General features: G+C 31.5%; 2 protein-coding genes across 3 annotated transcripts; one reads left to right on the top strand and one right to left on the bottom strand.

Annotated features, from left to right (window-relative positions):
* Positions 1–612: 612 nt before the first annotated feature.
* Positions 613–3,519, bottom strand: LOC131175421 (pentatricopeptide repeat-containing protein At3g57430, chloroplastic-like). Its single transcript, XM_058139699.1, has one exon. The coding sequence runs from the start codon at positions 3,453–3,455 to the stop codon at positions 777–779; it is 2,679 nt and encodes an 892-aa protein (XP_057995682.1). The 5' UTR covers positions 3,456–3,519; the 3' UTR covers positions 613–776.
* A 287-nt stretch (positions 3,520–3,806) lies between these two features.
* On the top strand, positions 3,807–9,753 carry LOC131175422 (2-C-methyl-D-erythritol 4-phosphate cytidylyltransferase, chloroplastic-like). Of its 2 annotated transcripts, none has more exons than XM_058139700.1 (12): positions 3,807–4,112; positions 4,231–4,322; positions 4,427–4,498; positions 5,295–5,350; positions 5,881–5,960; positions 6,165–6,247; positions 7,698–7,775; positions 8,164–8,232; positions 8,686–8,754; positions 8,836–8,882; positions 9,084–9,174; positions 9,383–9,753. In XM_058139700.1, the coding sequence occupies exons 1-12, from the start codon at positions 3,971–3,973 to the stop codon at positions 9,452–9,454; spliced, it is 951 nt and encodes a 316-aa protein (XP_057995683.1). In that variant the 5' UTR covers positions 3,807–3,970; the 3' UTR covers positions 9,455–9,753. The 2 variants fall into 2 exon arrangements, with proteins under 2 accessions (XP_057995683.1, XP_057995684.1); XM_058139701.1 differs by having other exon boundaries at positions 3,809–4,112; positions 4,231–4,307.
* The last annotated feature ends 3,571 nt before the right edge of the window (positions 9,754–13,324 follow it).

The raw sequence follows: 13,324 nt of genomic DNA, 5'->3' as shown, positions 1-13,324 counted from the left end.
AATCCCAAAATTCATAATCAGGATTTGAAACTTGTTGACCCTCCTTTTCTATGGTGGCAGAAGGAGATTTAATGGTGCCAAGAATATAACCCATGAGATTATGTCCTCGAAGTAAAGGAGTAATTTGAGCTCTCCATGTGGAGTAGTTTTGAGGGGTAAGCTTTAATGGTAATTGGGAACCATTGATAGCAACCAACGATTTGCCAGAGGAGTGAGTAATATTTCTTATGCTAGTGGAAGTCATGATGAAAAAAAAAAATCAGTTATATGTAAATTGGATCACTGCTCTTATACCATGTAAATTACTGGTAAAAATAGAATGATCAGAACTTGATTTCTTTACTTGAACTGCTGAGGTATTAATAGGTACAAGATGAACTTTTAGTTACAACAGAATCCTATAAACAAGTAACTTAAATTTGAATGTGTATCTAATTTGTTACATCATAAATTATTTGAATTAGTCAAGGTGATTGAGATTTATCCTTCATCTAATCTTTTTCCGAACTTGAATCTAAGATAGGGATATCCTTAACAGTTTCTGAGTAAATAATAAGCAATAAAAGAAGTAAAACACAAAATATTATCCCTGGCAAGATCTGAGAATGAAAGTGTTGAGCAAGAATTGAACACTACAACTTTTGATTGTTGTATAATTTCTCTTTACACCTTGTACCTAAAATCATTGTAGAAATACAATAAATTTTACTTACACAACAAATATCAGCATGAGGAACCTCAAATAAAAAGCTGATTCCTAATGAAAAAGCTGATTTTCACCAATAATCCCCACAAGAACAGGTACCATTCTTGAAGTGATGGAACCTCCTGACATCTCTAAGGACGATCTCCCTATCCACCAACTTGGAGATAAACTTAGTCGCAGCATGGCAGTCATTACACACCCGAAGATTCTTGGCAACTCTAATAGTAGTTCCAGGAGGAGTGTTTAGTATGCCAAAAGCTATTCCCAATTTCTCACTGTGTCCACAAAGTAAAGTTTCTTTCTCCTTCTTATCAACATTGTGAAGTACACAAGAAGTATCAGGCACATACCCCTCCTTTTTCATCCTTTCCGACAGGGTCTCCAGAAAATCATGGAGTCTTTCACTCTGTGGGTGTGATAAATCCCCAGCTAAAAATTTATGTATCTCATCACCATGCTCAATCCAACTATAGCCGGGTTCTTTCTTTACTCCCATTTCGCTCATCTTCCTTCTAACATCCATTGCCTTGTCCCAAAGTCTGACAGATGAGTACATATTAGACAGCAAAACGTAGTGGCTGGCCACATTTGGTTGTAACTGTAGGAGGTTTTGAGCAACAATTTCCCCTATTTTTATATTTTGGTGGTTCCGACATGCTCCAAGCAAGCTACTCCAGGCCCCTACCTTGTCAAAACCAGAAGGCATGATGTTGATGAGTTCATATGCTTGCTCCACTTGGCCTGCTCTACCAAGTAAATCCACAACACAAGCATAGTGATCTGGGCCAGGATCAATCCCATGGTCATTTTTCATTCTATGGAACAGATGCAGGCCCTCATCGACCATCCCTGAGTGGCTACAAGCAGCAAAAATTGCTATGAAAGTAACATCAGTAGGCTTTACTTCTCCACTACTGTTTCCCTCAGCCACCATATCTTTGAACAGTTCTAAGGCCTCCTTCCCATTTCCATGCATCCCATAAGCCATGATAATTACATTCCAAGTAATAACATTTCTAACAGGCATTTGATCGAACACTCTCCTAGATAAGTTTAAGCAGCCACACTTTGCATACATGTCAACTAATGCGCTTCCTACAGTGACTTCTGATGCTAATGAATTTCTAATGGCATATGCATGTATCTCTTTCCCCTTTCCCAAAGCTGACAGGGAGGCGCAACCAGGAAGGACAGTCATAAGGGTTATTGAATTAGGTTTAAAATGGACTTGTTTCTTATCATCATGTATGTTGTTTCCTTCATCTGCTTGTTGCATCTCACGTAGCAGCAGAAGAGCATCATCATAGCATCCAGAACTAACATAACCAGTGATCATTGTGTTCCAAGAAACTATATCTCTTAATTCCATGCTCTTAAATATGGTCTTTGAAATCTCCATGTTCCCCATCCTGGAGTACATATCCATGAGTGCATTTTGCACATATCTATCTCTGTCCAAACCCCTCTTTATCACAAGCCCATGTAAGCCTTCTTTTTTAGAAAATGCTTCACAGCGTACACAAGCGGGCACAACACTCGCCATTGTAGTTGCATTGGGACAAAGTCCAGCAACAGCTTCCATTTCTAGGAAAAGCATCACTGCCTTCTCATCATGCTCATTTTGTGCATAACCAGCAATCATAGCATTCCAGATCCCAATTTTTTTTTCCAAGAGACCATCAAACACTTGACGACCGCTTTCAACCTCCCCACAGTTGCAATACATGTCAACTAAAGCACTTCCCACAAAAGAATTCTCAATCAAATTGCCATTTCTCAAGGCATAAGCATGAATTTCCTTCCCACTAACAAGCATCTCCAAGTAGGAGCAAGCAGGAAGAACACTTGCAAATGTGAACCCATCAGGCTTAATTCCTTCAAGAAACATTAGCCTCAAGAAAATCAGTGCTTCCATAAATCTATCATTTTGAGAAAATGAACTTATGATGGTGTTCCAAGAAACCAAATCACGACCCTCAAACAAGTCAAACAAACTTTTTGCATCATCTAATCTTCCTAGATTTGCATACATTGTCATCAAAGAATTGTTGGTAAACGTTCTCCAATGACCTTTTCTAAAACTATATCCATGAACTTGCTTCCCAAGCCGCAAGCCCTCACGCTTGTGCAACTTAGAGCAAGCGAGTGCCAGACTTACCAAAGTAAATGAACTTGGCTCCAGATTCTCAGCCAACATGAATCTAAATACCTCCAGTGCACACTCCCACTCTTCAAAACGACAGAGTGCAGAAATTAGTGAATTCCAAGAAACTAGGTCTCTTTCAGTAATTCTATCAAACATCTTATACACATCGTGCAATTCTGCACACCTACCATAGAAATTTACAAGCGTATTAGCTATGGTCACGGAAGATGACCCATATCCATATTTAATAACATGCGCATGAATCTGTTTCCCCAAATTCAAATCCTGAAGGCCAGTCACGGCCTTCAAAACAATAGGGAAGGCAGAGTAGTCAGGTGAAACACCCGAAAGAATCATTTCAATGTACACAGAAACAGCTTCCAGGAATAAATTGGAGCGGGTGCAAAAGCGAAGGGACTCGACCCATGAGGCCTGAGAGAAGGACTGGGTAATGGGTTTTGGAGGAGAAGTGGAGACTATGGGTTGAAGAGAGTGTTTGTAAACTGGTTTTGTGGACTGCTGGTGGGTTTGGACAGCAGAAAGGGAGTGTGGATAGAAGGGGAGAGAGATTGAAGAGAGAGGTTGTACAGTGTAAGAGGACATTTGGTGGTTATTTCAGTTGAAGGGTTTTTGAGCTTCCAACGTGATATACAGTTGCAATGGATTAGATTTTGGTTCCACCACTCAATAAATCTACCAATTAAAAAAAAAAGAAAAAGAAAATCACAAATCACAATATATATATATATATATATATATATATATATATTTAATATAAATTTTAATATAAATATTTAACTTAATAATCATTATTGGAACCCTAATTAGTTACAAACTGGATGTTGCCCTCAGCTTTGGATGTACAATGTTGACTGATTTGCTTTGATCTTGGAAAAATGTTTGAATATTAATATTTTACAGACGACAACAAAGACTTCAATTCATAAAGGCGAATTTTAATTAATTTATTTATTTTAATTTCCCATGAGTGATGGGTTAGCACTAGCAGTCACTGGTTCTGCTAGAGCTTTGTCTGCACTCGATTCCCATTTTTTCTCTTTGCTTTGTTCAATAGGGAAAAGAAAGGAAGGAACAGAGAGGAAGAGGGAGAGATCGAGATGGGTCATCATCTTCTTCACTTGAACCTTACAACTATCTCTCCTTCTGCTTCTTTCAAATCTTCTAATTCATTGTTTCCATGTAATCATCCCCAAATTCCCAACAATTCTTTTCACTTGCCCTCTCTCTCGAAGTCATCAGGCAAGCCAATAGCCGTTCTTTTCTTTTCTTTTCTTTTATGTGATTGATTAGAGTTCTTGATTAGAATTTTTTTTTTATTGAATTTTTGTTTTTTTGATCTGGGTTTTGTTTGTTTCAGGCCATAAAATCTCTTGGATCCAAAAGCTGCCCAGAATTGCTACTGCCACTATTAAGTGCTCTGCTAAGATTGAAAATGCAAATATTAGTAAAGTTAGATCCTCTATATGCAAACAGTATTAGTGTGATTTACCTCTCATTTATATCTGTGCATTAGTTGAGCATGGTTGTTTACAGTCCATATTGTTGGTGTTCAGAGCTCTGCAGCTGTGAAAGAGAAGAGTGTTTCGGTCATTCTGTTGGCTGGAGGGAAGGGCAAAAGAATGGGTGTATGTTCTTTGTTATTAGCCTTTAATTCTTGTTTTATACTATGGTATTTTAGCTAAGTTATTGTTTCAGCTGTACTCGCATGTTGCCCCATGGAATGATCATATCCTTAAACTGTTATGTAAAACACGAATGTAATGATTCAATTCTGATGGCTGCTATAAAGTTGATGCATTGGTGTTATCGGACTTGTATGATGAATCTGTCTATTCTTGCTTATCTGTCGCGGTTCAAATTCAGAGAAAAAAAGGCCTGAGGATTCATAAATTGAACTGGTTTTGAATGTATGGATAATTGAGGTTCAAAAGTGGTTATTTGCTGGCTGGAACATTGGGTTTCATTGCGGGATTTATTGGGTTAGCATTGAGATCTAGGATTTGTAAGACCAATTAGTTTAGTTGGGGAATTGAAAACATATTTGGGAATTGGGTTTATATTTGTCCAATGATGGGATAGTTTAGGTTGACGTGAGGAAAAGGTTGAACTTGATGGTTATTGGTTTCTGTAGCAGTAACTTGGTTTACAGCAGCAGGCAGCCTTTGAGAGAGAGAATTACACAAAAAGAAAGAGACAGTGAGGGAAAAGGAGAGACATCACACTCTACATCCATGGCTGCAGTAATTTGTCTTGTGTTTAATTTTAGGTCTCTGTTTGTTATTATGTGATTATATCCACAAAGGTTTGAGTATAATGCCAAGTACATAGTTTCCTTTATGTTACAAATAGCCAGTTTCTTTATTATCCATAGTTACTTATTTCATCTTCCAGATGATGGTTTTGTTATCTTTGTGCCAATAGGCAAGCATGCCAAAGCAATATCTACCCCTGTTAGGCCAGCCAATTGCTTTATACAGGTAAATGGCAACAACTTATATCTAAATATACCATTATTGGGAAAGCTTGAAATCATTCTAAAGGACATGTGGAAACTTAATAACCTAAAGTTTGGTTGCAAATTATCATATTAAACTTTAAAAAGAATGAGATGCATAGATTAATGGTGTCTCCTGGAAGATGATAAGTTTGATTGGAAAAGAGATGTATTAATTGAAATATGATTTGATCAGAACATGAATGATTGAATGCAATCTCATGGTTCTTTTCATTAGAAGAACTTATGGATTATATGGATTTTGTAACATGCCATGTTGTTGCTATGAGCAGCTAGTTATGATGTGGTAGTTCTCCCTGATGGGACTACCAATTTTGGTTTTCACATGTAGATGGATATTATTAGTTTCCTACAATAACTTTTCCTCTGAGGCAATTTGACCTGGTTCATGTCTATAGTTTTTGGTGCAAAGATCCTAGAGATGGCCTTTATAGGTCTAACTTCAACAACGCTATATTTGCTTCTAGAAATAATTCCATTTTATTTTGGCAGTTTCTACACATTCTCAAAAATGACTGAAGTGAAAGAAATTGTTGTAGTCTGCGATCCATCCTACCAAGACATTTTTGAAGGTTCTACATCTCTCTTTCCCTCTCTCTCTTTTTTCCTTTCTTTTGTGTGTGTGCATCCACATATGTTCAGCCATGTATGTGCACACTTGTTGGTGTATGCATGTGCTTATCTGGTTGGCTTCCTTTACATGACATGCATTCTGCTTTGGTTTTTTTAAACCTTTTTAATCTAGGAAATTTAAACTAATTTATGTTTTTTTTCAGATGCCAAAGAAAATATCACTGTGGACCTCAAATTTGCACTGCCTGGGAAGGAAAGACAAGATTCTGTATACAATGGCCTTCAGGTGCCTGAGAAATGCTTCCATTTAATGCTCCATCTCCTTTCTCATGATATGCTTGCTTTTTTATTGCTTTTGTCTAATGCTCAATGATGATCTTCTGGCATGTATTTAATTACCTACTTTTCACATGTTAAAATCACTTCTAAATCATGGGCTTAAGGAGCAAACGTGACAAAGTATGAAATATCAATTATAAACTGTTAAAGATTGTCCCCTTCCTCAGCTTCTGTGAGGGAAAAAGGCATCTAGCTGTTTACAAATACAAGTAAAAAAAGGAAGACAATAGAGGCAGATGAGAAGAAGAGCAAAGGAATCTTCAGATTTTTCATGCTGGAAAACTGAGCAGATTAGTGACATAATTTGTGCTTAGTTCTTTTACCTTCAATATTTGATATGATTTAATGTTCTTTTTTAAATTTCTTTTTATCACAATGCACATATGCTGATGTGGAACTTCTTTGAATGAAAATTTTGATGTGAACATTAACTTGTTTAGGTGGGATGTAAATAGTTTTTTTGAACTGGCACCTTACTGTAATTGAGTGGGTGTCTAGTGCCCTGGGCAAGTAGGGTCATGGCATCTGAAAGGCACCTTTTATTTTGACAACATTGTATCTCACTAGGGGTTTCTTTTGATCTTCATTCTTTCCTTCTTTTGTGATAGAAGAAAAAGATATATTAAAATTAAGAGGGAGAATTGAAAGATTATTACAGGAAAGGACTGAAGCAATAACAGAAATACAAAAATGAAAGCCTATGCTGAAACAGAAGGGATATGCAATCTTGTTGCGTATCAGTTGAAACAGTACCTCTAAATAAATCATTCATGAAAGACCTAAAAAATGCAAAGCAAGATTTTATCCATTATTTCAATGGTAAAACCGTAAAAGATTGTTCTTGAAAATTTTCTTGCATTGTACTCCAACCACATGCTACACAGAAAAAATCACATCAGCCAATAATCTATAGCGTTTGTAGTTTATGTGGCATATATCAGCCAATAAGCGCACAGCAATTGAGAAGAGCAAAAGAAAGAGACTAGAGGAGCGCAGTGAAAACCTTGTATTCCTTTCTTCTGATCTTGTTTATGAGTATGGCTGTGCTTTTTTTTAATTGGCTAATGTATGGCACACAAAATAAAATTACTAAATATTTCCATGTGTCACATTGTTGAATAATAAATATGTACTTAGCCATGAGGACACACAGTAACATATCTGCATATTCCCAGTTCCTAATTTGTTGGATGCATTTATATGTTTGCAGCCTATTCTCTAAACCAGACTATTTTGTAATTGTATTGAATCTTTTCTTAATTTATATGGACCATCGGGTAGTAATGAGACTGTTAAAAAAATAATAAGAAGATCACATTGGATTACTTTCTGAATATTCATCATTGGTTTTCGAAAATATTTGTTCTTTAATCATTATATGTCACTTTCCTCTGCAGGAAGTTGATTTGAACTCTGAGCTTGTTTGTGTCCATGACTCAGCTAGACCTCTGGTGTCATCTGCAGAAGTAAAAGAGGTTTGGATCAGATTTTTTTTTAAATATTTTTTTATGCATATCTGGTGATTTGGCTTCAGCTGTTTCTCAAACTTAACTGCTTACACAGTGTAAGTTTATAGATATTAAGGGTCATTTTTATGCTGCATTACATTTTAAGTGATGGAGGAAAGTTATAAAAAGAAAGAAAGAATATGTTAGATTCTAGAACAATTATTCATGTTGTTCTGGGCCATGGTGCATAGCCACTGTGGTTCTTGCTCGATTTTTACTCTATGTCAGGTTCAAGTAGTTGAGCCTCCATTGTCTGTGGAAGATATAAGGGAAGGTTTTTTCCATTGGGACAGATGGAATTTACTTGTGATATTAAAGTGTTGTACAAAATAACAGGGTCATTACTTGTGATTAGGTCCTCAAAGATGCTTGGATAAACGGAGCAGCTGTGCTTGGTGTTCCTGCTAAAGCTACAATTAAGGAGGTATGTGGATTAATCATTAGAAGTTAGTACCCTTTTGTTTTGCATTCTGCAAGTTATGTACTCCCAAATTCTTTTATCATTATGTTTAGTTCTTTGTTTGTTATGTGAGAGCATTAAATAGCTCTACGGGAAGGTCTAAAGAAACAGTATCATAGCACTATTCCTGGTTGCCTATATTGCCTGATCATGCCTTCAACTGATAGTGGGTATTTTAATCCAATACTGCTATTAACTCTGTCAATTTCTCTGACCTGGAGAGTGTGGATGAGAGTCGGCAAAGATCCATGTGTGGACTTGTTGAGTTGCCTCCACCAAAATGACTTAAGCCAATTTGTCTTGACTTCACCTTGCTACATATTTCCTTGTTTTTTCTTGTTTGCTGCTGATGTGAGGCATCCAACACATAATTCTTTCGCTGGATTGTTTTATAATCCATTTCCTATCTCCATGCAGGCGAATAGTGAATCTTTTGTAGTGAGAACTCTCGACCGCAAAACACTTTGGGAAATGCAAACCCCACAGGTTTACTGTTGGAAGAATTTACACTATTGAAAGGAATTTGAATACTTGAATATCTGTTTATGTAGGTTTCTTTTTGTACAGGTGATTAAGCCTGATTTGCTTAAAAAAGGCTTTGAGCTTGTGAACAGGTATTTATGCTGTTAACATCTTGAAGTATTAACTGCTTAATTAATTTTCTAATTATTGTATTATTTTTTAACAAGTTAGCTTAGGTTAATCATTTCGTCGTGGAAAAATTCACATAAAAACTGCATTTTGTCTGAGATTGTCTTATTTTCATTAACAAATCCTAAATGGTAAACAGTTTCTAAGTTAGTATTTCTCTACAGAGGTGGTCTTGAAGTCACTGATGATGTCTCTATCGTGGAGCACCTTAAACATCCCGTATACATTACCGAAGGATCTTACACAAACATCAAGGTATTGAAACTATCTAATCCATGAACCTTTGCATGAGACGTGATTATAATGCAGAGCCAGTACCATGCAGTTTAGTAATACATGATTGCATCTGTTCTTAAACATCAAACATCCTTTTTTCTTTGCGATATTGGGAATCAACGAATAAGAAAAGCTAGTTTTGTTCTATTTCTATTACAAATTGATTTTGCTAAATCCTGATTTGCAGGTCACAACTCCGGATGATTTGTTACTTGCCGAGAGAATTTTGAACTTGAATTCTGGAGAATCTTCGAAATAGGCTTATATTTGGTTTTTGTATTCTATTGTTGCTCCATTCTTTATCTTTCAGATGAAAAGAGACTTTTTTTTTTCTAATTTTAAGAATTTTTCTGCATTTGAGGTCTGATAAAAGACAATAGAAAATCTTGCAATAATATCCTATTAGGCTCATCTTCAAACCCAGATGAACAGTGTGAGCTGCAGCAGCCATAATGATTTCTGCTGGTATTATTCTGTATTAAAATGAATAAAATCCAAAGAGATTTTTGTAGAAATTTTTACTATCTATTATAATACTATTGAATTAGTAATTCTACATTTAAGTATCAACCTAAGCAATCTCTCTCTCTCTCTCTCTCTCTCTCTCTCTCTCTCTCTCTCTTTTCTTTTCGAGAGTTTGGGACTGCTTATATTTTGCCACTCATATAGATGGAGTTTTAAGTTAATGCATTATTTAGCAGGGCTTGTCTTGAACTTTGAGGTGTTTGTCTTAGGGCCTGTTTAGTATTGCTGTTGAAACGGTTATCGAGAAAATCACTTTTTTAAATATACTAGTTAGAGAGTATTAAAAAATAATTTAAAATTAAAATTGATATATTTTAGTCATAAAAACACTAAAATAATAAGATAGATTTTTACAAACAGTTTTTTTCAACAGTATTTAAAATAGTACTTTTATTCAAAAAAGTAGTTTCGCCTCTCTAAATGCTATGTCAAATAGGCACTTAGTTTATAAATTAGTTAAACCAGCTTATAAGTTCTAAAAATAAGCTGACTTGTTTGTTTATAACAATTTTTTAACTTCTAAGCTAAAAAAGATAAGCACAGATCAATTTTTCATTTTTTCGCTTATAAGTCACGTGCTTATAAGTTAATTTGACTAAATATTTTGTTATATTATTCTAATTTAATTTTTAAAATTTTATCATAAATCTTATTTAATATATTTTTTAGTAATTTTAATAATAAATGTGTTTAGAAGCTATTTTTTATCAAATATATTAATTGCTTATTAGTGACTTATAAGCACTTAAACTAAATGCATAACTGTTTAATATTTTTAATACTTATAAGCTTGAATTAACTTATAAGTACTTATAAGTAGATTTTTATAAGTTAAGTCAAATACTATTTTAATTGAGTTTTGTTATTCATTCTTGAAGTTGACACATTGCTAATACTTGAACTGATTTAGACATAAACTTACTTTTTTTGTATTAAAAAAAATAAAGTTTTGAATCATTCTCAAATTAAAACTCAAATAAATTTGAGAGATTTTAAATTCAAGCTAGATTAGCATTTTATTTTATATATTAAGAATAAAATGATAAATATAATAAATTATTATATATTGATATAGTATAAAAAATATTTTAAATTAGAGTATTTTAATCTTTATATTTTTAAAACCTTATAATTGCATCATTAAGATTTTGTTAATAAATTAATTCTCCGTTAAAATTCAATCCAATTTACCATTAAACGACGCTAAAAAAATAAAATAAAATTATCCTTTAACTAAATAAAAGAAATAAAGCCATTAAACATTATATATTTTAATTATTTAAAAAATTATTAAGTGTACCCTACATATATATATATATATATATATATATATATATATATATATATATATATATTCAAATTTTAAACAGTAAAATCTCCCTGACTTTAAATTACTGATTTTTCAGTTAAAAACTGATGTGAATAGCTCCGCATGACCCTTAGTCAACATTTCTCTCTCCTCCTTATGTAAAATGTAAAATTATTCTCTTTATGCATGAAAAATTATTTTATTTATAGAGAGAAGAATGATTCAATTTACACATGGCTTGAGAGAGAAAAGAGAAATACTGACTAAATTACATGGCAAAACTATCCAGGTTAACGTCTAACTAAGAAACTGGTAATTGAAGGTTAGAGGGATTTTACTGTATAAAATTTAAAAGTTGATGGGGTTTTATGTTACGTTTTTAAGTTGAGTGACTGTAATATTACAACTAGATAAGTTTAGAGATAGTTGTCAAAATTTATCCTATGAGCTTCTGTAAATTTATTTCAAAAATCATTTTTTTTTCTTTTTCTTGCAATGGCAAATTTTATATATAAAAAACATAAAATTATTTTTTTTCCCTCCCATATCTTTTTCTTTTGAATTAATAAATAATTATAAATTAATAAAATTATTTTATTTTCATACATTTTTCTTATTTAAGTTATTAATACATTAATTTAAATTTTTCATTTATTATCATTTATTATTTATAGTTAAATTTTATTAATTAATTAAAATTATTATTAAATTAAAATAAATTAAATAATAGGCTAGATAAGAGGAAAGACTCAAATAAAAAAGGAAAAAAAATATAAAAGAGAGAAGAGTAAAATAATGTTTTTATAATTTTTATTTATAAACCTGAAATTATAAGTGAAAGTAATAGGTTTTAAAACAAAATTAAAGTATTTTCTTAATTTAGGGATGAACATAAAATATTCACTAAAATTCAGGGATGATAAGTATAAATTACCCATCACCTTTCACCTTAGGAATATGGCTTTGAATTTGGTCAACTTAGAGAACCTTGTGGTAAGTGAAGAATTTGGGACTTCTTAATTTTAAGTTAATGTTTTGATAAATTAAGAATCAAAAGCTTAAAAATTTTAAATAAAAAGGTATTTATTTTAATTTATGAGTTGATTTATTTATAAGGAAAATTACAAAACCTTAACATTTTTATAAATTAATTTTTATATTTTTAAAAGTTATTATTTAATTTTTAAAATTTTAATAAACTTATATATTAGTCATTTCTTCTAATTTTTCATTAAACTTATAGTTAATTATATAAGACATTATCAAAATATCATTAAATTTATTTTGAAAATGAAATAATTTAGTTCTTTATGTTTTATTTTTTTAACAAAATAATCCCTTGAATTTAATTTATTATGTTATTTATAATAAAATAATATTATAAATTTATAATATAAATTTTATTGTAAAATAGTAGTTATATTTTATAATATTTATTATTTTAATTATAATATTATCATTTTATTTTATTAATATTCTATATATATTATATATTTGAATTAAAAGAATTTAATTAAAAAATTTATTATTATATTATATTATTTTATAATTAACAAAAAAAATAAAAAAATAAAAACCTATATATCTTTAAACAGGAACTAATATATAAGTTTATTAAAAAGTTAACGATTGAAATAAGGGAGTTTTAAAAATATAAAAATTAATATGTATATTTCTCTAACCTTATGAATTGAAATATAATTTATTCAAACAACGTCCAGATAATATACTTAAATATATAATTATTTAAAATTTTAAATATTTATAAATTTAAATTAAATTATAAGTTAATTTTTATAAATTAAATTAAATATCATTTAAAAGTTTATTAAAATTAAAGGTGGTAAATTTAATATTTAATTTAAAATTTAACTTATTTTTTTTATTAATAATAAATTAATAAAAATTTAAATAGTTATGAATAAAATTAAAACTTAAAAATATAATTATAAAAATTTTAAATATATAAAAAATAATTTATTTATTTCTTCAAATCTTAAAATTTAAAATCCGATATAGATAACATAAAAACACAATTTTTTCTATTTTTCCTACAAGAACTCATTATATATATATATATATATATATATATATATATATATATATATATATATATATATATTCCTCAAAGATAATTAAAACAAATTTCTTGAATAAAAAATATCACAGAATAAATAAAAGAAAAATCTTTAAATTAAGATCCCATTAAAGCAAGAAATCGAATGCATGCCACGTGTCCCGCCACCTCTTAATTGCATCGGCTGCCGTTCTCTCCACGCTCAGACTCTCTCTCGT

This window comes from Hevea brasiliensis, chromosome 17 (genome assembly GCF_030052815.1).
Source record: "Hevea brasiliensis isolate MT/VB/25A 57/8 chromosome 17, ASM3005281v1, whole genome shotgun sequence".
NCBI lineage: Eukaryota > Viridiplantae > Streptophyta > Magnoliopsida > Malpighiales > Euphorbiaceae > Hevea > Hevea brasiliensis.
Note: the sequence above shows the minus strand (reverse complement) of the source record. Positions and strands in the feature narration are given on the sequence as shown.

Excerpts from the sequence above, each read along its gene's own strand:
- LOC131175421 (XM_058139699.1), bottom strand. The coding sequence starts at position 3,455 with ATGTCCTCTTACACTGTACAACCTCTCTCTTCAATCTCTCTCCCCTTC.
- LOC131175422 (XM_058139700.1), top strand. The coding sequence starts at position 3,971 with ATGGGTCATCATCTTCTTCACTTGAACCTTACAACTATCTCTCCTTCT. Across the intron at positions 4,113-4,230 it reads CTCTCTCTCGAAGTCATCAG|GCCATAAAATCTCTTGGATC; the intron begins GCAAGCCAATAG and ends TGTTTGTTTCAG. Across the intron at positions 6,248-7,697 it reads CTGTATACAATGGCCTTCAG|GAAGTTGATTTGAACTCTGA; the intron begins GTGCCTGAGAAA and ends TTTCCTCTGCAG.